At 38.8% G+C, this 23,772-nt stretch overlaps 1 protein-coding gene across 6 annotated transcripts in view; it reads left to right on the top strand.

The window, feature by feature from the left end:
- Window positions 1–23,772, top strand: part of BTBD8 (BTB domain containing 8) — a 95,296-nt gene that overhangs the window by 20,283 nt on the left and 51,241 nt on the right. For 4 of the 6 annotated variants that reach the window (XM_055585139.1, XM_055585140.1, XM_055585138.1 and 1 more), the window contains exons 3-5: window positions 3,820–4,055; window positions 10,281–10,398; window positions 22,902–22,991. In XM_055585139.1, coding sequence (XP_055441114.1) covers window positions 3,820–4,055; window positions 10,281–10,398; window positions 22,902–22,991 — 444 coding nt within the window. Of the gene's footprint in view, window positions 1–3,819; window positions 4,061–10,280; window positions 10,399–22,901; window positions 22,992–23,772 lie in introns of those variants that run through there. The other 2 variants (XM_055585141.1, XM_055585143.1) reach the window with 2 other exon arrangements.

The raw sequence follows: 23,772 nt of genomic DNA, 5'->3' as shown, positions 1-23,772 counted from the left end.
AAAGAAGAGAAGCAAAAGGCAAAGGCAAAGGAGAAAAGAAAAGATATACCCATTTGAATGCAGAGTTCCAAGAATAGCAAGGACAGACAAGAAAGCTTTCCTCAGTGATCAATGCAAAGAAATAGAGGAAAACAATAGAATGGGAAAGAAAATTAGAGATACCAAGGGAACATTTCATACAAAGATGGACATAATAAAGGACAGAAATAGTATGGACCTAACAGAAGCAGAAGATATTAAGAAGAGGCGGCAAGAATACACAGAAGAATGATACAAAAAAAAGATCTTCATGACCCAGATAACCACAATGGTGTGATCACTCACCTAGAGCCAGACATCCTGGAATGTGAAGTCAAGTGGGCCTTAGAAAGCATCACTACGAACAAAGCTAGTGGCGGTAATGGAATTCCAGTTGAGCTATTTCAAATCCTGAAAGATGATCTTGTGAAAGTGCTGCACTCAATATGCCAGCACATTTGGAAAACTCAGCAGTGGCCACAGGACTGGAAAAGGTAAGTTTTCATTCCAATCCCAAAGAAAGGCAATGCCAAAGAATGCTCTAACTACCGCACAATTGCACTCATCTCACACGCTAGTAAAGTAATGCTCAACATTTTCCAAGCCAGGCTTCAATAGTACATGAACTGTGAACTTCCAGATGTTCAGGATGGATTTAGAAAGGCCAGAGGACCCAGAGATCAAATTGCCAACATCCATTGGATCATTGAAAAAGCAAGAGAGTTCCAGAAAGACATCTACTTCTGCCTTATTGACTATGCCAAAGCCTTTGACTGTGTGGATTACAACAAACTGGAAAATTCCAGACCACCTGACCTGCCTAATGAGAAATCGGTATGCAGGAGCTGACTGTGGAAGCAGCAGTTAGAACTGGACATGGAACAACAGACTGGTTCCAAATCAGGAAAGAAGTACGTCAAGTCTGTATATTGTCACCCAGCTTATTTAACTTATATGCAGAGTACATCATGCAAAATGCCAGGCTGGATGAAGCACAAGCTGGAATCAAGATTGCTGGGAGAAATGTCAATAACCTGAGATATGCAGATGACACCACCCTTATGGCAGAATGTGAAAAGGAACTAAAGAGCCTCTTGATGAAAGTGAAAGAGAAGAGTGAAAAAGTTGGCTTAAAACTCAACGCTCAAAAAACTAAGATCATGGCATCCAGTCCCATCACTTCATTGCAAATAGATGGGGAAACAATGGAAACAGTGACAGACTTTATTTGGGGGGCTCCAGTATCACTGCAGATGGTGACTGCAGCCATGAAATTAAAAGACACTTGCTCCTTGGAAGAAAAGTTATGACCAACCTAGACAGCATATTGAAAAGCAGAGACATTACTTTGCCAACAAAGGTCCGTCTAGTCAAAGCTATGGTTTTCCCAGTAGTCATGTATGGATGTGAGAGTTGGACAATAAAGAAAGCTGAGCGCCGAAGAATTGATGCTTTTGCACTGTGGTGTTGGAGAAGACTCTTGAGAGTCCCTTGGACTGCAAGGAGATCAGACCAGTTAATCCTAAAGGAAATCAATCCTGAATATTCATTGGAAGGACTGATGCTGAAGCTGAAGCTCCAATACTTTGGCTACCTGATGTGAAGAACGGACTCTTTGGAAAAGACCTTGATGCTGGGAAAGATTGAAGGTGGGAGGAGATGGGGACGACAGAGGATGAGATGGTTGGTTGGCATCACTGACTCGATGGACATGAGCTTGAGCAAGCTCCAGGAGTTGGTGATGGACAGGGAAGCCTGTCCTGCCATGGTCCATGGGGTTGCAAAGAGTCAGAAATGACTGAGCAACTGAACTGAACTGAACTAAACTGTAATAAAGATAGCCTATGGCTTTTACGTAGGAAGTTAGAAGGGTTTTGGAATCTATGTGCTGGGAATGGTGTACAAAGTTCATATTATAAATCAGAATGTCACAACACCCCTGTCAAAAATCAGTTGCCTATAAATGTATGTTCTAGACACTCAGTTCGGTTCCATTGATCCATACATCTGTCCTTATGCCAGTACCACACAGTATTGATGGCTGTAGCTTTGTAGGAAGCTAAGAATTCAGAAAATGTGAATCTTCTAAATTTCTTCTGTTTTAAGATTGTTTTGGCTATCCTAGCATTTCTATTTGAATTTGAGGTTTGGTTTGTCAATTTCCACAGAAAACTAGCTGAATTTTGATAGGTGTTGCACTGAATCCATAGATTAATTTAAAGAGTATTGCCATTTTAAAAACATTAAATTATCAATGGAATATATTTCCATTTAATTGCTTTCAGCATTGTTTTGTAGCTTTCAGCATATAAGACTGTGCTTTTTGTGAAATATCAAGATATTCCTAAGTATTTTATTTTCTTGTTGCTGTTGTAAATGGAGTTGTTTTCTAATTTAATTTTGGATTGTTTGTTGTTAGTGATTTTTGCATATTGATCTTCTATTTTGCAACTTTGCTGAACTTGTTTAGCAAACAGTTTAGGGATGAATTTCCAAGGATTTTCTATGTATATGTTTGCTATTTGTAGTTGAAGATAGCTTTACTTATTCCTTTCTATGCTATGCTATGCTAAGTCACTTCAGTCATGTCCGACTCTGTGTGATCCCATAGATGGTAGCCTACCAGGCTTCCCTGTCACTGGGATTCTCCAGGCAAGAACACTGGAGTGGGTTGCCATTTCCTTCTCCAATGTATGAAAGTGAAAAGTGAAAGTGAAGTCGCTCAGTCATGTTCGACTCTTAGTGAGCCCATGGACTGCAGCCTACCAGGCTCCTCCGTACATGGGATTTTCCAGGCAAGAGTACTGGAGTGGGGTGCCATTGCCTTCTCCGATTCCTTTCTAATACAGCTATTTATTTTTCTTGCTTAATTGCTCTGGCTAGAATCTATTTAAATGTTGAACAGAAGTGGTAAGAGCAGACAGACATCCTTGCTGATCTCAGGAAGAAAGTTTTCAATTGTTTACCATTAAGTCTGATGTTAGCTGTGGGTTTTTCATAGGTGTGCTTTATCAGGTTGAGAATGTTTCCCTCCATTCCTAGTTTGTTGAATGTTTTATGACAGGGTGTTGGATTTTGTCAATATATGATTTTAGGGGACATAAACGTTCACACTAGAGCATATGGTATATAACATTGATTTTCATATGTTTAATTACCCTTGAATTCCTAAAATAAAGCCCAGTTGGTCATGATGTATAATTCTTTTTATATGTTGTTGGATTCACTTTGCTATTATTTTGTTGAAGATTTTTTTCTCTACATTAATAAGAGATATTGGTCTGTAGTTTTCTTGTGATGTCTTTGTCTCCTTTTGAGCCAACATAATACTGGCTTCACATAATGAGTTAAGTGTTATGTCTTATATTTTTGGAAAAGTTTGTAAAGGATTGCCATTAATTAATTTTCTTTCATTTGGTAATGTTCACTAGGGAGGCCACCTGGTCCTGTGTCCTTCTTTGTGAGAAGTTTTTGAATACTAATTCAGTCTCTTTACTTGCTATTTGTCTATTCAGATACTCTTTCTTCTTAAATCAAGTTTCGTAGTGTGTGTCCTTCCTAGGAATTGTCCATTTCATTTAGGTTATATAATTTGTTGGCAATTACACATTCCTTTTTAACATTGTTTCTTTATACACTACTTTTCAAACTTCCTGCTATTTTAGATGGACCTTTCTTTAGTGTAGATTAAGAAGATTTTCCAACTATGTGGCTGTTATCTATGAAAGCCACACGTTGGGAAACGAGGTTTTAAGAATAACCAACATTATTTTTATTAATATTTTGCATTTTGTCTTTTAGGATTGTATACTCATCAAACAGAAATATAAAAAGCTACGAAGAAGAAATTCTTAGGAAAAAGATAGTGGAAAGTGGAGTACCACAAAAGAAATGTGACTTCAGTGTTGGAAATTGTACTGACAATGATAGAAGGTTATCTGTAGAGTTCTTAAGTAAAAGATCATCTGATCATTCTCTTCTGAAACATGAAATTCCAAAAGATATCAACAGCAAAGAGGAAAATGTAATTTCCACTGGTGAGGTATTTTTTGTGGATTTTTATAAACTTTTATAGCCATGAAAGTAATTATATTCTAAACACTTAGAGAAAAACATACTTCAAAAATCAGCTCTGTTGAACATTTTTTTATAAGTAGATGAAAGTCAGTATGAATGAAAGTATATAATTTATGAGTGAATGGAAATAATAATATGGCCTACTCCCAGTTTTCCTAAGTAATTAGAGATGGAGTTATTATTAATAAATACAGACATAATTCACAATTTTCCTTTTAAGCTTCTATATATTTTCATTCTTATTCTAATCTACACAAGCAAAAGCTTTAGCACACTGTAGAATCAGTTCTAACACAATGTATGCGTTCCTTAAAAAACTCCATGCAACACAAAAATCACCAATACATTTTGTCATGACACATTTTTAAAAGATCAGAATCTAAAAAAACTAGGAGCATAGTTTTATCCATGTTAAATGATTCAGCAATACATAAATACTACAATAAATATGGCATTTGACCTTGAAAAAGAGATCTAGTTTGTTTGTAGAAGTGGGTGTCAAAAGGGTTGCAGCTTGTGAATTGCTGTGAATTGGTGGAAGGAGTATGTTAAGGATGTAGATATAGATACAGTAAATATTCCAACAGGAGACTCAAGAGCCTTGGATAAGAGAACAAACTGTTTATTACTTATAGAGCGTCTCAGAACCACTTCTCAACCCTCAGTCCCCATGAGGGCTTAATGTAACCTGCTGTTCACATGCAATGGAGTTGCACCATAGGAGGGGAACCCCAACTTTATGAGACTTTTATAGGCTGCTGGCAGACCTGCTCATCCTCCTCCACAGAGGGAGAGATCTTTACTTTGGAAGGTAGATAAATCTTGTCTGGTGAGGGGAAGGTAGGAATGTAAGGAAATGATTTTGAGGAGAGGATAGTCGCTGAATCTTTCTGGAGCATCTCATTATCTCTAACTTCCAAGATGTATTTGTTGTTTAATCACCCTTGATCCAAATTTGCCAGTGCTCTGCTCAGAAAGGACAGACCATACAAAAACAAAAATATTCATAGAAAATGGTCTCCCAGCAGCTGTTATCTGAAATCAGATGGAAATTTGTAACACCAGAAATGAGTAGGCATGGGTAAACTGAGGTTTCTGGTAGGTGTCTTAGGTATTTATGTTTTATGTATATTCTTTCATAGCTCAGTCCAGCTGGGTACAGTTCCTTGCATTGACTTTGTATTTCTTATGGATTACCTTGCACCTAAGGAAAGGAAAAATTCCCATTATGCAAAAATTGTTCCCTAATATGTCAGTTGTGTTGGATCAAACTCATGTTTTCAAAACATGTGTTACAGTTGAATTGACTGTACGTGATAGTAGCTGTTAACTAAAAGATTTTTATTACTGATGTTTAGTGCAGCAGCAATAAAAACAAACTGATTTAAGCTCAGTTAGGTTTCTTTTGTATATGTTCACCATATTGTATTATGGTAAATGCATGCATGCATGCCTCTTCTAGGCTTGAGATAGATCTGTTCATTTTTTAAACTATCTCATTTAGTCTCAGCCCTACAAAGAAAGTGGTTACAGACTGATTTTATAGATGAGGACAGTAAGGCTCAGAGAGTATAAGGGACTTTCTAAGGCCACACAGATGGGGCAGTTGACCGAGCTGATATTCGATACCCATTTTTCTTGCCTCTAGCCTAGAACTCTGCCATGGGCCCACATTAGCCGATTAAAGTGGCCAAACAGATTTTTAGTGTAAATGGAAAGAGTTCATTTACCCCTCAACCCCTTGCCTTTATCTATTTTCTCCTCCATCACTCCATGGAAATCCCACCCCCTGCCCCATGTTGACCAGTTTAATAGCCACTTGTTTGCCACATCTTATAAAGTCCTTTGCCATCCTCCATACTGTCCGTGCCACCCTCCTTGAAACTTCCTCTGTCTTCTTGACTCTGTGCTGTCTGGATTTTCCCTCTCAGTCACTGCTCAGTCTCCTTCACCAGCACTTCCTCTTTAATTTTTTTTTTTTTTGAGGTTCATATCCAACCACTGACCAGACATATCTGTCTGAATATACCTCTAAATATAAATATCTCAAAATTTAACCTGTGTCAGACTGATCTAATCACCTGCCTTTCCCAGCCTGCTCTCCTTTTAAATACTGCGTAATGTGAATTATATTAATTATATTACTATCTTTCTTTCTTCCTTTTTTTATACACTCTTTTATTTCTTTATTTTAGACCTCACCATGTGACATTCGGGATCTTTGTTCCCAGCCCAGGGATCAAATTCATGTATTATATTGTTTCCCACACTTCTACCAACCCAAATTTTGTGTTAGAAAAATGTATATAAAATATTTGTTAATGTAGCAGGCTTTATGGTCATATCTTTTTGCCTTGTCATGCTGTTCATGGTGTTCTCAAGGCAAGAATGCTGAAGTGGTTTGCCATTCCCTTCTCCAGGACGTCATATACCTTCCAGTTATATTCATTTATTGATGCTTTGGCTTATAGGACTAAAAGTTAGTAAACAAGACTGATAATGGCATTGGAACTTTAATAATTCCTTCCTGTTATTGCACTGTAAGTATTAAAGGGGGGTAGATTCTGCCACCACGATTATGTGTCTTTGGCATAAGGTTTATCTTGCCCCCTGCAGTGGAATCATGGAGTCCTAGCCACTGGACTGCCAGGGAATTCCCTATATTAACTATCTTTCTTCTCAGTTACTCTTTTACCTTTCATTCAATTCATGAGCATGTCTGTTGATTTTCCTCCTAAATATTCTTAAATACTTCTCTCCTTTATCCTCCTGCCATTTCTTTATTTCAGTAAGTTGCTATTTTCTTTGAGAATTTGAACCTCAACTGGTCACCTGACTTCTTGTGCCACCTTCCATTTCTATAGTATAGAACAAAATTTGTTCATTGCAAGCCTGACCATGGCACTTGCCTTATTAAAATTCTTTAGTAGTCTCCCACAGCCTTAATATAAATCCCAGCTTCTTTCCCATGGTATAAGGGGATTTGGGGAACTGACTGCTGCCTAGTACTCTGCTGCCTCCTATCTTCACAACCCCTCACACCCCCTGAGCTCTGCTCTTACTGACTTGGCATTTCATCTGAAAGAACTGTATTTTGTTACTTCTGTGCTTTTATACTTGCTATTTGTTCCTGGAATGCCATTCTAATCAGCACATTATTCAAATACCAACTTTTGAAGATTTGATACAAAGATTGAACAAAAGATTTGATACAAGATTGAACAAAACAGATAGTGTTACTGTCTTGCAGTTTAGAGGAGGTATAATCAGGTTGGTTATGTACCAAGTGTGTTAAGGACTCAAATAGGGCACATTAACCTAGACTTAGGCCTTCAGAAAAAACTACATGGAAGGAATAATAGGCCTTCAGAGAAAGCTGCGTGGAAGGAATAGTATCTGAACTGAATCCTGAAGAAAAAGCAGATGTTGACCAGACATAGAGAGTTTAGGGAAGAAGTAGTCCAGGCAAAGGAAACGACACTCCTGGAGGCAAAGAACCAGGCACATAGCAAATTTGGAACACCATGCATGGTTTGTTGTGGGTCTAGAGTAAAGGAGGGGATAAGAATAGTCACCGTAAGGGATGAACCTGGATATATAAGCAGAAGACAGACAATGAAGAGCCTTATTATATAAAGGATGACTTTATATTTTGTGGTCCAAACAAGGATTCTTTTGAAAGAGTAAAAAATGAAAAATTATCATTGCTGTTGAATGTTATTCTAGGGGAACAGGCATTAACTGGACTGCCCCCAGGCAAACCAAGAGATGTGGTGGCCTTATTCATAAGGCATTTAAGTGGTACTATTTTGCAGGCTTAAAGAGTATGAACAGAGCAAGTTTAAGGTAGAATGGAATGATGACTTCAGGTTGAGGAACAGTTTTGGGTTTCTGTAATTGTGTGTTGTTGTTGTTTTCTTTTCTGGGTACCACTTCTGACTCCAAATGTGTGTGGGTTTTTTTTTTTTCCCCCCACACATAAGCAATTCTCCTAACACCAGCTGGGCATCCAACAGTTCAATTCTAATGGTAACTATCCAGAGTTAGCAACAGATAAATGCCACAGGTTAAGGGCTTAGTGCTGCAATATTCTCCCTGCTTCAGATGTTAAACGCAAGTCAAGTCGGGTGCCTAGGCTACTGTTGGGGAGGAAAGAGTTCTTTCTACCCTCTTAGGTTCTGTGACTGGCCTAAGAATTAAATTGAAATAAGACAGATTAACAGGAGGGGGGAGAATGGTTTTCATCACTTATTTTTGCACCAGGAGTTTCACCAAAAAAAGGAGATTCAAGAAGATGGCTAGATAATTGAGGGTTATTTATCATCTTGACTTTCCCTGGTGGCTCAGCAGTAAAGAATCCTACTGCATGAATCCACCTGCAAAGCAGGAGACGAGGGTTCAATCCCTGAGTCAGGAAGATCCCCTGGAGAAGGAAATTGCAACCCACTCCAGTATTCTTATCCTGAAAATCCCATGGACAAAGGAACCTGGTGGGCTACAGTCCACGGGGTTACAGAAATAATTGGATGCAATTTATCGACTAAACAACAAAATATTATCTTAGGCTAAGTGAAAGAAAGGCATTCTGGGCTACTAGATGGTGGAGGCAAGTTATGGGAAGGTGAGAGGAGAAAATGTATGGTAAATAAGGGTTGTCTTGTTATACAGATAATAGTCAAGTGAAGAGAATAGTTTCTTCCTAAGAAGGAGATAGCTTTGCACATGGAAATTTCCTTTACAAAAGGGAAATTTTTTACTTTTATTTTTAGGCAGTTGGGGGATGTAAATAGCTTTCCCTACATCTGCTCCCTCTCAAGTACCTTTAGCTCAAAATAATCCTCATGCCAGAGTGGCATGTTTTGGGGTGACATATCCCCATTACTACCCACGCTTGTGCCCAGCGACTACAAATTCTGGAGTTCCCGTTACCACCCTCCTACAAAGTTCAATAATTTTCTAGAATGACTCACAGAACTCAGGAACACATTTCACTTATATTTACCTATTTGTTATAAAAGATATAATTTAGGAACAGCCAAATGAAAAAGATACAGTGCTAGGTATGCGGGTTGGGTAGAGAAGGGAAGGTATACAGAACAAATATCCATGCCCCTCTCAAGGTGTGCTATCTTTTCAAAAGTCGGTGTGTTCACCAACCCAGTAGTTCCCTGAATCTTACTGTTCAAGAATTTTTATAATTTAGTCTATAGCCCCCTTTCCCTCCCTAGAGGTATGGGGAAGGGCCTGAAACTTCCCCCTCTCTGATGACATATTTGTCCTTTCTGGTGACCAGCCCCCATCCTGAAGCTCTTTAGGGGCCTTAACCCGGAGTCACCTCATAGCATTCTGGTTTCTAAATATATACATTTGTAAATTGGTTACTGGGAATCTGTTCCCAGGGACCCATCCTCAGCAGTTATACTAACAAAAATTTCCAGACTGATAGAGCTATAATATACAATGTAGTATTTTTCTTTTTAAATATATATACATGTTTTATATTTCACTTCCCAAAGCCTAAATTATGAATCTTTTGAAGTAGAGGTAGTTCTTAAAATATTTTCTATAACTCTCTATACTGTATACGGTACTAGACTCATAATAAGTGCTCTATAAGTCCCATTGATTTTAGTTGAATTTCTGTTGGTTCACAGATCATCCTAGCCATAAATCCATGAACAGAAACAGGAAGAAACTAAGTGATGAAAAAGAATATCAAACTTGGGAAATTTTTTAACTTTTTAAGTCAGATGTTTGTGAAGTGGCTTCAATTTTGGTGTATAATTTGTAATAGTATTACTATATTTAAATGTGTATCTATATTTAAAGGTATATCTATATTTAAGTATAAGTATAAATATATATTTCAGAGCAGAAAGAATTGATGATTTTAAAGTTTCATTTTACTTTGAATTTACCACTTAAAGATTTCACTCACTGTTACTTTCTTTCAGTAGCTAATCAGGATAACCATGTGGAAAAACATTTTGCTAGTTTTGGAATACAATGGACATGAGTTTGAGCTAACTCTGGGAGATAGTGAAGGACAGCCTGGCGTGCTGTAGTCCATGGGGTTGCAAAGAGTTGGACACAACTGAGTGACTGAGCAACAACAAGAATACAAAATTTTGAAATATATATACTATTAAAGAAACTATTTTTTGTCTTGTTTTTCTCTTTTAAAGATATTTATGACTTGGAACCTGCATCTGAATTAGGAGAAGATTTACTGAAGCTTTATGTGAAACACTGTTGCCCAGATATTGATATTTATGTTGATGGAAAAAGTTTTAAAGCTCACAGGTAAATAGGCATGTGATTAATTTGGTATTCTGGTTGTGACAGTAAAGTGTCAGGGTGGCTGTCTTTTTCTAGCACAGTGGTTTTCAAGATCTGATTCACATAGGCTGCAGAGGTTCCATGGTGATGCCTCAGGAGGTCTCTGACGGGAAGAGTTTGGACCATAGACAGGATTTTCTATCTGCAGTTTCACGCATGCACAGATGACCCACTGAGACATGTGCACATGCTCAGCTAGAGCAGATCTGTGCTGTGCATTGGGCATGAACCTAAGATTTCATTAGAAGAAAATATACTGCTGCCTAAAATAGATTTGAAAGCCACTGAAAATGTCATTAAATGCAGTTTTTAATTTCATAGCCATTATGGTATTGAAAATGATTATTGCTACATGAATGACATGTATTTTCTCTGAATGCATTTTGGCTCAAAGTCTTTAATTCTAAATAGATGATTCTCATGAATAGCATTGATTAGGAGGTTTAATTTTTCAGTGTACTTTTTAAAAACCATTATTCTGTAGAATTGGGTTGCTTAGGCATTCCAGGCTTTTAGAGTTTAAATTAAAGCCTGCTGCCTGTTTAGGTCAGGCTCTTTTTTTGTAAGTAACTAAAATCTGCTTAAAGAAAGAAAAGATGTTAATAAGAAATAGAGATTTTTTTTCTTGGAACTCAAGGGAAAGAGGTACAGCTGGGCCTCACAACAGACTAGAATTGGAAAGCTGAGGAACCCAGAGTTATCCTCCCTGCCTCTTTGTGTTTCAAATAGAATGTTAAGTTATTCTGGTACTGCGGAAGAGGAAGAAACAGACTATTTTTGCAGAGGCTAGAAGCAGTCTTGTAGGTTCAAGGGTGCACAGCCCTTAATGAAGTTAGCAGTGGGTTTAGATTACAGAAATCCAAGCCAAACAGTAGCAATGTTTGTACTCTCATACTGGTTTTGCCACTTAATTGACTGAAGTACATTGCTAAACTCTTAAGACTGCCAGTTTCCATCAGACTGCCATCCAAAGTTTGAATTCTTCTTTCTGAGAACACATATTTTTAAAATATATATACACATTTTCCTATTTTTTATGAAATCCCCATTATGTACAGTAAAATACAGAGTGTGATAGAGATTTATTTATATATTTTCCATATTATGGATCTGTATTTTCCATATTTGGGAATATAAATATACATATTCCCAAATGGTATGTGTGCATGCCTTTCTTTCTTCTTGGTTAGTGTAGAGCAACAACACAATTTTACTTTTAAAATTAATTTGCTTTGAGTTTATTTTATGCCAGATTTTTCTTGAATCTTATGGAACCCTAGGACTATTGTCACACTGGGAAAGCAGGACTCGGTGACCGTTTGCAGTGTGTTTTCCAACAGTGTCTATATTTGGCTTCTCCCTGTGTACTCCTGACAGTGGACTGTTTTAATAGCTGGATCTAGAATATTAGGCTTGTATTTTAGGACAGCTCTTGCTACATTTCTGGCTTATTTTGTTCACCTAGTGATAAAAAAGAAATTTATATTAACTAGAAAGGCAATTTCCTGAGGATATGTTTCAAGAAGATCTGGCTTCAGTTCTCTTACTTGGTTGGCACCCTTATATGAGTTAAAGTGACAGATTCTAAATCCTAAGATTACCTTCCTATTCCAAACTTGAAGATTTTTCTGTTTGTACCTAAAATTTTATTATTCAGTTCAAAGATTATTATATCAATAGTTCAGAAAACAAGGCATACTTCGTTTTCCTTGATTGCACTTTGCAGATAATTGCGTTTTTTATGACTTGAAGCTATGTGGCAGCTCTGCATTGAGCAAGGCTGTCAGCACTGTTTTCCCAACAGCATTGGCTCACTTCATGACTCGGTCACCATTTTAGTAATTCTCACAACATTTCAGACTTTTGCTTGATCCACAGCCCAATACCTGGAGTCCTTTATCTGCTGCAAGATGATCTGATGCCAGTCACTTGCTTGTGGTGGCACAACTAAGCTAAAGAAGTCATTTATAACTGGGTAATTAAGAGTGTGTGTACTGTGTTGGAACCTGTCTGCCTGGGTTTGAATTCCAGCCTCACCATCTTTAGCTGTATGAATTTGGGGAAGTTATTTAATCATTCTGTGTTTTAGCATCCTCAGCAAAGATGGAGATTATAATAGTACCCATCTTAGAGAGTTAATACTGGGTTTCCCTGATGGCTCAGTGGTAAGAATCTGCCTGCCAATGCAGGAGACTCAGGTTCAATCCCTGGATCAGAAAGATGCCCTAGAGAAGGAAATGGCAACTCACTCCAGTGTTCTTGCTTGGGACATCCCATGGACAGAGGACCCTGGTGGGCTACAGTCCATGGGGTCACAAAAGAGTCGGACATGACTTAGCAACTAAATAACAACAACATACAGGGTTATTATGGTGATTAAATTACTAAAAGCATTTAAAGTACTTTAAACAATGCCTGGCACGTAGTAAGTACCATGTAAGTGTTTGCTGTCATCATCCAGGTAATGGGCCTTCGATATGAGCTTTTGTGTAGATAGTAGCAACAGCTTGAGTGTCCTTTATTTATGTGGGACATGCAGAGAAAGGTGATTTGAATCACTTGCATTTCTCCCCAACCCAAGGAGCAAAGGGATAGCAGTAGACTTCCTACACTGTTGTCTCTACACAGGCCTTACCCTCATCACAGTGTTACTTCTCCACCCTTCCCACATCTTAGTTCTTGCTTATCTCCAAAGGAGATAAGAGAGCTTTTTTCTCTTGCTCAAAGGAGAAAAAGAGAGCTCTGTTTATTTGCAGGCAGAGAGATTATAGTAAAAGGACTCATTAGAGTTCATGGATCCCATTTGTTATTTACTGCTTTTCTGAGTGTTGCTTCCTGGAGTACTACAACACATTACTCCTGTTGTGGATTTCTGTGACATCACTTTTCTGCCTGAATTGCTGTCAATCACCAGATGAATACCATCTGTATACTTGGCATTTCTCTCTACTTGTATTTCCTCCTGTCATCTTTCAGTTCAGTTCAGTTCAGTTCAGTTGCTCAGTAGTGTCCGACTCTTTGCAACCCCATGAATCGCAGCACGCCAGGCCTCCCTGTCCATCACCAACTCCTGGAGTTTACCCAAACTCATGTCCATCGAGTCGGTGATGCCATCCAGCTATCTCATCCTCTGTCGTCCCCTTCTCCTCCTGCCCCCAATCCCTCCCAACATCAGGGTCTTTTCCAATGAGTCAACTCTTCGCTTGAGGTGGCCAAAGTATTGGAGTTTCAGCTTCAGCATCAGTCCTTCCAATGAACACCCAGGACTGATTTCCTTTAGGGTTTAGCCTACCTCAAATTATCCACCTGATCTCTCATTTTATAGTGTTAATTATTATCCTATTATTTTCTTAATGAAATTTAATCTATATTTTTAAACTAATTTATTTGTTGTACTTCATTATTCCATAATTAAGATTCTCTCATATTACTTTATTGAAAAAGCAGGGCAGTGATTCCTAATTTTAGCTTTCTAACACTTAAGATCCTATATCCCTTCCAAATACCTTTTTTATTTTTTTCTTCAGTGCCTGATATTGTACCATCAGACTTTCATTCATGGGGTTAAGATGCTGTCAAATCTCCCTTTAAAATGTGGATTCTCTAAGGCTTCTCTGGCGGGTCAGTGTTGAAGGGTCCACCTGCCAATGCAGGGGACACGGGTTTGATCCTTGGTCCAGAAAGATCCTACATGCCATGGAGCAGCTGAGCCCATACACCACAATTGTTGAGCTTGTGCTCTGGAGCCTGGAGCTGCAACTACTGAGCCCATGTAACACAACTACTGAAGTCCCTGTGTCTGAGAGCCCATGCTCCACAAGAGAAGCCACCACAATGAGAAGCCAGCACACTGCAGCTGGAGAGTAGCCTGCTCACCACAGCTAGAGAAAAGCCTGTGCAGCAACTAAGACCTAAGGACAGCCAAAAATAAATAGAATTATTATTTTTATTTTTTTAATGAAGATTGTCTGAAACTACAATTTAAGAAGTCAGCACTGAGTTAGGAGATCAGTGTCCTTCAGTCAGTTAAAGACACTAGAATCACTCAGTCGTGTCCAACTTTTTGCAACCCCATGGACTGTAGCATGCCAGGCTTCTCTGTCCATCATAACTCCCAGAGTTTGCTCAAGCTCATGTCCATTGAGTCAGTGATGCCATCCAACCATCTCAATCGCTGTCATCTCCTCCTCCTGCCTTCAATCTTTCCCAGCATCAGGGTCTTTTCCAGTGAGTCAGTTCTTCACATCAGGTGGCTAAAGTATTGGAGTTTCAGCTTCAACATCAGTCCTTCCAAAGAATATTCAAGACTGATTTCCTTTAGGATTGATTGGTGTGATCTCCTTGCAAGGGACTCTTCAGGAGTCTTCTTCAACACCACAGTTCGAAAGCATCAATTCTTTGGCACTCAGTTTTCTTCACAGTCCAACTCTCACATCCATACATGACCACTGGAAAAACCATAGCTTTGACTAGACGGACCTTTGTTGGCAAAGTAATGTCTCTGCCTTTTAATAAGGTTGGTCATAACTTTTCTTCCAAGGAGCAAGTGTCTTTTAATTTATGGCTGCTATCACTATCTGCAGTGATTTTGGAGCCCCCCAAAATAAAGTCTGTCACTGTTTCCATTGTTTCTCCATCTATTTGCCATGAAGTGATGGGACTGGATGCCATGATCTTAGGTTTTTGAATGCTGAGTTTTAAGCCAGCTTTTTCACTCTCCTCTTTCACTTTCATCAAGAGGCTTTTTAGTTCCTCTTCACTTTCTGCCATAAGGGTGGTGTCATCTGCATATCTGAGGTTATTGATATTTCTCCCTTGTGATTCTAGCTTGTGTTTCATCCAGCCTGGCATTTCGTGTGATGTATTCTGCATTTAAATTAAATAAGCTGGGTGACAATATACAGCCTTGACATACTCTTTTCCGAATTTGGAACCAGTCTGTTGTTCCATGTCCAGTTCTAACTGTTGCTTCTTGACCTGCATACCGATTTCTCAGGAGGCAGGTCAGGTGGTCTGGTCTGGTATTTCCATCTCTTTCAGAATTTTCCACAGTTTGTTGTGATCCACACAGTCAAAGGCTTTGGCATAATCAATAAAGCAGAAGTAGATGTTTTTCTGGAACTCTTTTGTTTTTTCAGTGATCCAATGGATGTTGGCAATTTGATCTCTGGGTCCTCTGCCTTTTCTAAATCCATCTTGAACATCTGAAAGTTCACAATTCACATACTGTTGAAACCTGGCTTGGAGAATTTTGAGCATTACTTTGCTGGTGTATGAGATGAGTGCAATCATGTGGTAGTTTGAACATTCTTTGTCATTGCCCTTCTTTGGGATTGGAATGAAAACTGCCCTTTTCCAGTCCTGTGGCCACTGCTGAGTTTTCCTGATTTGCTGACATATTGAGTGCAACAATTTAACAGCATCATCTTTTAGGATCCTTAGTCTATGCAATATTAACTATTATAGACCTGTGTGTGCATGCTAAGTTGCTTCAATCCTGTCAGACTCTTTGCGAACCTGTGGGCTATAACCCATTGGGCTCCTCTGTCCAACGGATTCTCCAGGCAAGAATATTGGAGTGGGTTGCCATTGCCTCTTCCAGGGGATCTTCCCAACGCAGGGATTGAACCCTCATCTCTTTATGTTTTCTGCATTGGCAGGTGGGTTCTTTACTACTAGCACCACTTGGAAGCCTAGTCTGACTAATTAGCTGTATAATCCTGAGTTGCTGTTTAGTCACTAAGTTGTGTCTGACGCTTTTGCAACCCCATGGACTGTAGCCCACCAGGGTCCTCTGTCCTTGGAATTTCTCAGGCAAGAATACTGGAGTGGGTTGCCATTTCCTTCAGCAAGGGATCTTCCCGACCCAGGGATCGAATATGAGTCTCCTGCATTGGCAGGTGGATTCTTTACCACTGAGCCACAAGGAAGGCCATATTCTTGAGTACATCAGCTGAAAACTTTTTTCAGAAGTATACACTTTAGTAGTTCAGAAGTTAATCTATCTGAGTTTTGATTCTAGTTGCACCATTTATTAATTGTTGAGAAGTTACTTAATCTCTCCAGGTCTCAAATTCTTTATCTGTAAAAGAAATAATGATAGTAATTATAGCATAGGATGGCTGTGAGAATTGAATCAGGTAATGTACATGAAGTACTTAGCATGGTACTGTGGCACATTGAAGCATTCGGTGAACATTAGTTGCTAAAAGTATGTATTAGCTATCTGAAAGGCAGGCATTTTGTTGTCTGCTCTACCTTATCTTACAGTGGAGGTTGGCAAACTGTGGCCCAACCTAAAGAATAATATGCAACAGGGACCTGAAAAACCTAATATACTTATATTTTTATTTACTATCTGGCCCTTTGCAGAAAAAGTTTGCTGTTCCCTCCCTTACTAGGATTGCCAGGGAGCATTAATGAAATAATTATAATAAAATTCCAACTTATCATGCTGTAAAGTGAGTTATGAATCTCTCAGTATTAATTACTTTATTAATGACAAATAGTCAACCCTATTTTCTTAAAAGGTTTAAAATAATAAGTTAGTTGTGGGAGCAATAGAGAGAAAAGAGGTGAGATTCTTGAGTACCATGGGCCTTTGAGAGAGGCTGCAGTGGGGAACCAAAGCCAGAGAGAGTGGATGCCTAAAAGAAAAGAAGTCACCTAGAGTAGAAGCTCCTTAACGGAACATGACTAAACCTGCTCTTCACATGGTCTCTGCAGAACATGCTGACATGGTAGGCAGAACTATCAAGACTAGGATGCCATTCTCTAGTATATCTGTAACATTTCCATTCCTATCATTGAGTTTGTGTCTCTTGAGTCACTTGGGTTTATTCTCAAACCTGTTTGATGCCATTTGAATTTCTTATTTTGATAGCATGACTTCATGATGTATCATATAAACCAATGATACATGAAATATAAAAGAATTGTTGTTCCAGTGAAAACTAAAGTGAATGTTTTAAAAAGCTTAATAAGGGAGAGGCATTTAAAAAATTATTGAATTCAGTTTAGATGAAACAATACAAAAACTTGAGGGGAAATTATGAAAATCTTAAATGATTCTATACTTCAGATTGCTTCATAAAAGTTTTAAATTTCTTTCTTCATTTTAGAGAAGTTTGAATTAGAAATCATAGACAAGGTGTATAAGTGTAGTTTTTGCAAGACATAAGAGGCATGAATCAGTGAATTCACATTAAAAAAAATAGATTGGCTTTATGGTCAGAGATTTGTGAATAAATGCATACTTATTTTCTAAGTTAGAATAAAATGATTATGATATAGACAAATCATTTAAAAAATTCTCTCCTAATTTTTTGATTAACCAGACAACTATCAGTCTTGATTGTACTAGATAACAAGGCATCCACTCTATTTTTACAACTCACTTTTAAAACTTAGGTAATCCTATGAAAGCTGTAGTCAGTGTATGATAAGATGAATGTCTCAAGAGAAAGCTGACTTACCATTTTTAAAGTTTACATTCTTTAAACTATTTCCAGAGTGTCATGGGTGATAGTGACAGCTCCAAAAAGTTTGGATTCACTGATGTGGGTTTAACCCTATTCAGTTATGTGGAACTAATAGGAAAAAAAAAAAAAATATATATATATATATATATATATATATATATATATATAATATTCTTGGAGCAAGAGTACTTAAAAAATAGTCCTAGTGAAAAATTCTATATTTAGAGTTTCTCTGAGTAGTCCAGGCCATTATTATGCCTGGAGTAGTGAATCTGGTTGAGCTAACATCAAGAAGTATTGAATAGCAATGTACTATAAAGCGAGAGTAAGGGGAAAATTAGGGCACCTCTACAGAGCCAGAAGCAGCCTTGTCAGTTGAGATTACATTTAGTCAAAAGGAGAAAATAGTTTTTGGTGTGTTGGAAAATAAAAAATCTGCTAAAATTTTAACACACATATCTACAACATATTTTTTTTTTAAACTGAGGCTTGAATCCAATTAAATAGGAATGTTTTCATAAGTTTCTATCTTAAGAACAGTGTAATTGTTTAAGCCTCAGTCGCTCTTAGTCTTACTTAAATGGAAATGGCTAGCATGCAGCAATTAGTTCAGGTCTTCCATTTAACTGATTTTTTTGTGTACTTGTCCTGTTAATTACTGAAAAGAATGTTGATGTCTCCATCTCATCCTCTGTTGCCCCCTTCTCCTCCTGCCTTAAATCTTTATACTCTGTGACAACCTAGAGGACTGGGAAGGGGAGGGAGGTGGGAGGGAGGCTGAAGAGGGAAGGGACATATGTATCAATTCATGTTGATATATGGCAAAAACCATCACAATATTAAACTCTGTATGGAACAACTAATTGGTTCAAGATTGAGAAAGTAGTACGACAGGGCTGTCTACTGTCACCCTGTTTAATCTATATGATGAGCACATCATGAGAAATGCTGGGCTGGATGAATTACAAGCTGGAATCAAGATGGGTGGGAGAAACATCAACAACCTCAGATATGTGGATGATATCACTCTAATGGCAGAAAGCGAAGAAGAACTAAAGAGCCTCTTGATGAGGGTGAAGGAGGAGAGTGAAAGAGCCAGCTTAAAACTAAATATTAAAAAAAAAACTAAGATCGTGGCATCCGGTCTCATTACTTCATGGCAAATAGAGGGGGAGAAGGTAAAAATAGTAACAGATTTCCTCTTCTTGGGCTCTAAAATTACTGTGGATGGTGACTGCAGCCATGAAATCAAAAGACATTTGCTCCTTGGCAGGAAAGCTATGACAAACCTAGACAGTGTGTTGTAAAGCAGAGACATTACTCTGCCAACAAAAGTCCGTATAGTCAAGTCTATGGTCTTCCCAGTGGTCATGTACGGTTGTGAGAGCTGGACTGTAAAGAAGCTGGAGCACTGAAGATCTGATGCCCTCAAAAACCATGGTGCTGGAGAAGACTCCTGGAAGTCCCTTAGACAGCAAGGAGATCAAACCAGTCAATCTTAAGAGAGATCAACCCCGAATACTCCTTGGAAGGACTGATGCTGAAGCTGAAATTCCAGTTTTTTGGTTGTCTGATGCGAATAGCTGACTCATTGGAAAAGTCCTATTGCTGGGAAGGGGAAGAAGGAGGGCAGAAGGAGGAGAGAACGTCAAAGGATGAGAAGGCTGGATAGCATCACCGATGCAATGGACACAAACTTCAGCAAACTTTGGGAGATGGTGAGGGACAGAGAGGACTGGCATGCTGCAGTCCATGGGATTGCAAAGAATCAGACACAACTGAGCAACTAAACAACATCACAATATTGAAAAGTAATTATCCTCTATTAAAAAAATGAACTCAAAAAAGAATTCATATACAATCAAATGCACACAACTGAGAGTCTAATTTGATGAGTTTTGACAAATATATAAACCTGTGTAACTCCCACCACAATCAAGATACAGAGAATTTGTATTACCTAAAAAACTCTGCTGTGTCCATTTGCCATTAGTACTGTCCTTCTCTCTGTTGTTGTTATGTAGTTGCTAAGTTCTGTCTGACTCTTTTGGGACCTCATTGCTCACTAGGCTCCTCTGTCCATGGGATTCTCCAGGCAAGAATACTGGAGTAGGCTGCCATTTCCTTCTCCAGGGGATCTTCCCGACCCAGGGATTGAACCCATGTCTCCTGCATTGGTAGGCGGATTCTTTTCCACTCAGCCAGCAGGGAAGCCCTCCCTCTCTCTATCCTCAGGCAAAAACTGAGTTTCATATGCTTATTTTCCATCTGTATTTCTTTGGTGAGTTTTCTCTTCATATCGTTTGCCCATTTTTAATTGGACTTCTTTTGTTTTCTGATTGTTGTGTTTTCTAAATTATAGTTTATTTTACCTGTCCTAGAATTTCATATAAATGATCTCAGACATATTATTGAACTTCTTTTGCTCAGGAAAATGTTTTTGAACCTCATCCTTGGATATTATGTATATCATATTTCATTCAGTTTTTATTGCTGAGTAATACTACATTGTGAGCTTCCCTGGTGGCTAGCAGTACAGAATCCACCTGCAAATGCAGGAGACATAAGAGACACGGATTCAATCCCTGGATCAGAAGATCCCCTGGAGTAGGAAATGGCAACCTGCTCTAATATTCTTGCCTGGAAAATTCCATGGACAGAGGAACCTGGTGGGCTACAGTCCCTGGGGTCACAGAGAGTCAGACACGACTGAGCAGCTGACACACACACTGTATTTAGGCTAGGTGTAGATCACTTTAATCCAGTCAAGGATTGAGCTCATTCAAAGCTGGACTTCAGTTCTAAAAAAGGCTTATCTATTTCCTGTTCATTCTTCTTTCAAAGATGTAGTCCTTCAGAGTCCAACTGAAATTCTGGGACATCCACCAAAGTCTCTCCTCTTTTTTGTTGCTGTTGTTCAGTCACTAGGTCCTGTCTGACTCTCTGTGACCCCATGGACTGCAGCATGCCAGTCTCCTCTGTCCTCTACTATCTCCCAGAGTTTGCTCAGACTCATATCCATTGTGTCGATGATGCCATCAAATCATCTCATCCTCTATTGCCCCCTTCTTCTCCTGCTCTCAGTCTTTCCTAGCATCAGAGTCTACCTGTGAGTCAGCTCTTCACATCAGGCAGCCAGGGTATTAGAGCTTCAGCTTCAGCATCAGTCCTTCCAATGAATAGTCAGGATTGATTTCCTTTAGGAGTGACTGGTTTGATCTTCTTGCAGTCCAAGGGACTCTCAAGTGTCTTCTCCAATACCACAGTTTGAAAGCATCAATCAGCCTTCTTTATGGTCCAGCTCTCACATCTGTACATGACTACTGAGAAAATCATAGCTTTGCTTGTATGAACCTTTGTCATCAGAGTGATGTCTCTCCTCTTTGCTGGATCCCAAATTCCAATTTGTGTGCCTCCAAGTCTGTAAAGATTGCCAGAAGCAATCTAGATTCAGCTTCTTAGCTTCTCAACCTTACTTTTGCTTTCAGGGGTGTGTGTGTGTGTGTGTGCGCGCGCGCGCATATATTTTTTCCCCCTTATCTTTCCAAGCTATTCAGCAGGAGGGTTAGTCTGAGACAACCTAGTAAGCCATTGCTAGAAGTGTCTTTTTATTCTTCTTCTCCCCTTCCCCTCTTCAATCCCAGCCCCTGCTAGAATATTCACATTTTTGCTGTATCTAATTTACTGTTATAGTCCCTAGACTAGTGCCTAGCACAGAATAGAAGTCAGTAGGTATTTGTTGAGTTAAATAATGGATGAATTAACATTTTATCTGAGGAGATAGAATGGACATTCAAAACAAAATATTTTTCCTATAATTTTTCGAATTTAATAGAAAGGTATCCATGAGCATAATTATGCTGAGTTTTGAACTGGTACTCAGGACTTTTAGAGTTCTAGTCTCTTTTTTTTTTTTTTAATTTTATTTTATGTTTAAACTTTACATAATTGTATTAGTTTTGCCAAATATCAAAATGAATCCGCCACAGGTATACATGTGTTCCCCACCCTGAACCCTCCTCCCTCCTCCCTCCCCATACCATCCCTCTGGGTCGTCCCAGTGCACTAGCCCCAAGCATCCAGTATCGTGCATCGAACCTGGACTGGCAACTCGTTTCATACATGATATTTTACATGTTTCAATGCCATTCTCCCAAATCTTCCCACCCTCTCCCTCTCCCACAGAGTCCATAAGACTGTTCTATACATCAGTGTCTCTTTTGCTGTCTCGTACACAGGGTTATTGTTACCATCTTTCTAAATTCCATATATATGCGTTAGTATACTGTATTGATGTTTTTCTTTCTGGCTTACTTCACTCTGTATAATCGGCTCCAGTTTCATCCACCTCATTAGAACTGATTCAAATGTATTCTTTTTAATGGCTGAGTAATACTCCATTGTGTATTTGTACCACAGCTTTCTTATCCATTCATCTGCTGATGGACATCTAGGTTGCTTCCATGTCCTGGCTATTATAAACAGAGTTCTAGTCTCTTACTGATATTTCCCCAAGGTCTTAACATCATTTGGTCTTTATTCATCCATTTGTAAATGATCTGCTATTCTCTCACTCATGAAAATTGTTATTAAAATTTAAGAGCTTTCAATAGAAAAAATTAAATGGGATTTCCCTGGTGGCCTAGTGGTTAGGATTCTGGGCTTTCACTGCTATGGCCCAGTTTCAGTCCCTGGTCAGGGAACTGAGCTTCTGCAAGCCACATGGTGCAGCCAAAAAAGAAAAAGAGAGAGAAAAAATTTAAAAGATGGAAAAAAAACCTGGAATTAATATTCTAATGAAGCAAGCAAAATACTTTGGTATAAGTTTAGGCTTATAATTTCTATTATTAAAACCTACCAGTGAATACAAATGACAGGTAAATTGTTATCATGTTTTAAGAGGTAAAGATGAAAAATTTCATAAAAAATTATATTTTGCAATTATGCATAAATGTTTGTCTGTGTTTTCTCCCCCTCTTCCTTTAGAGCCATTTTAAGTGCCAGATCTAGTTATTTTGCTGCAATGCTGAGTGGCCGTTGGGCTGAAAGCTCCCAGGAGTGCATTACTCTTCAAAGGTAAGCATAATTTTACAAGGAAGCTTGACTGCAAATGATTGCAAATAATACTTCATACAGAGCGCTTTTCATGAATCTGATTTCCCTGTCCAATGAAATGTTTCTCATGTGATGGAATTCAGCAAGTACACTTTCTGAAAATGAGAGGAAGTTGGGAGCATTTAGTGATAGAGATAATGTGTTACTCTTCTCAGACATCCATAACAAAATACCACAAACTGGTTGCTTTAAGCAACAGAAATTTGTTTTCTCACAGTTCTATAAGGCACCAACCAGCAAGGTTGGTGCCTGATGGGAGCTCTTACCTTAGGTCCTTTGAATGTGGGTAGGCACTTTCTGCTATATGCTCCAGTGACCCTTTTTTTAGTACATGGGGCTGGGGGGCCAGAGAGGGGAAAGGAAGGTGGAGGGAGAGAGCTCACTCTCTGGTGTTTCTTTTAAGGACACTAATCCTATCAGATCGGCTAGGGCCCTACCCTTATTACCTCATTTAACCTTAATTATTTCCTTAGAGAGCTTCCCTGGTGGTTCAGATGGTAAAGAGTCTGCCTGCAATGCAGGAGACTGGGTTGATCCCTGGGTCTGGAAGATCCCCTGGAGAAGGGAATGGCTACCCACTCCAGTATTCTTGCCTGTAAAATCCCATGGACAGAGGAGCCTTGTGGGCTATGGTCCTTGGTATTGTGAAGAATTGGACACAACTGAGCGACTAACACACACACACACACACACACACATTTCCTTAGAAGCCCTATTTCCATATAGGTAAATGGGGGTTAGG

This window comes from Bubalus kerabau, chromosome 6 (genome assembly GCF_029407905.1).
Source record: "Bubalus kerabau isolate K-KA32 ecotype Philippines breed swamp buffalo chromosome 6, PCC_UOA_SB_1v2, whole genome shotgun sequence".
Taxonomy (NCBI): Eukaryota; Metazoa; Chordata; class Mammalia; order Artiodactyla; family Bovidae; genus Bubalus; species Bubalus kerabau.
Note: the sequence above shows the minus strand (reverse complement) of the source record. Positions and strands in the feature narration are given on the sequence as shown.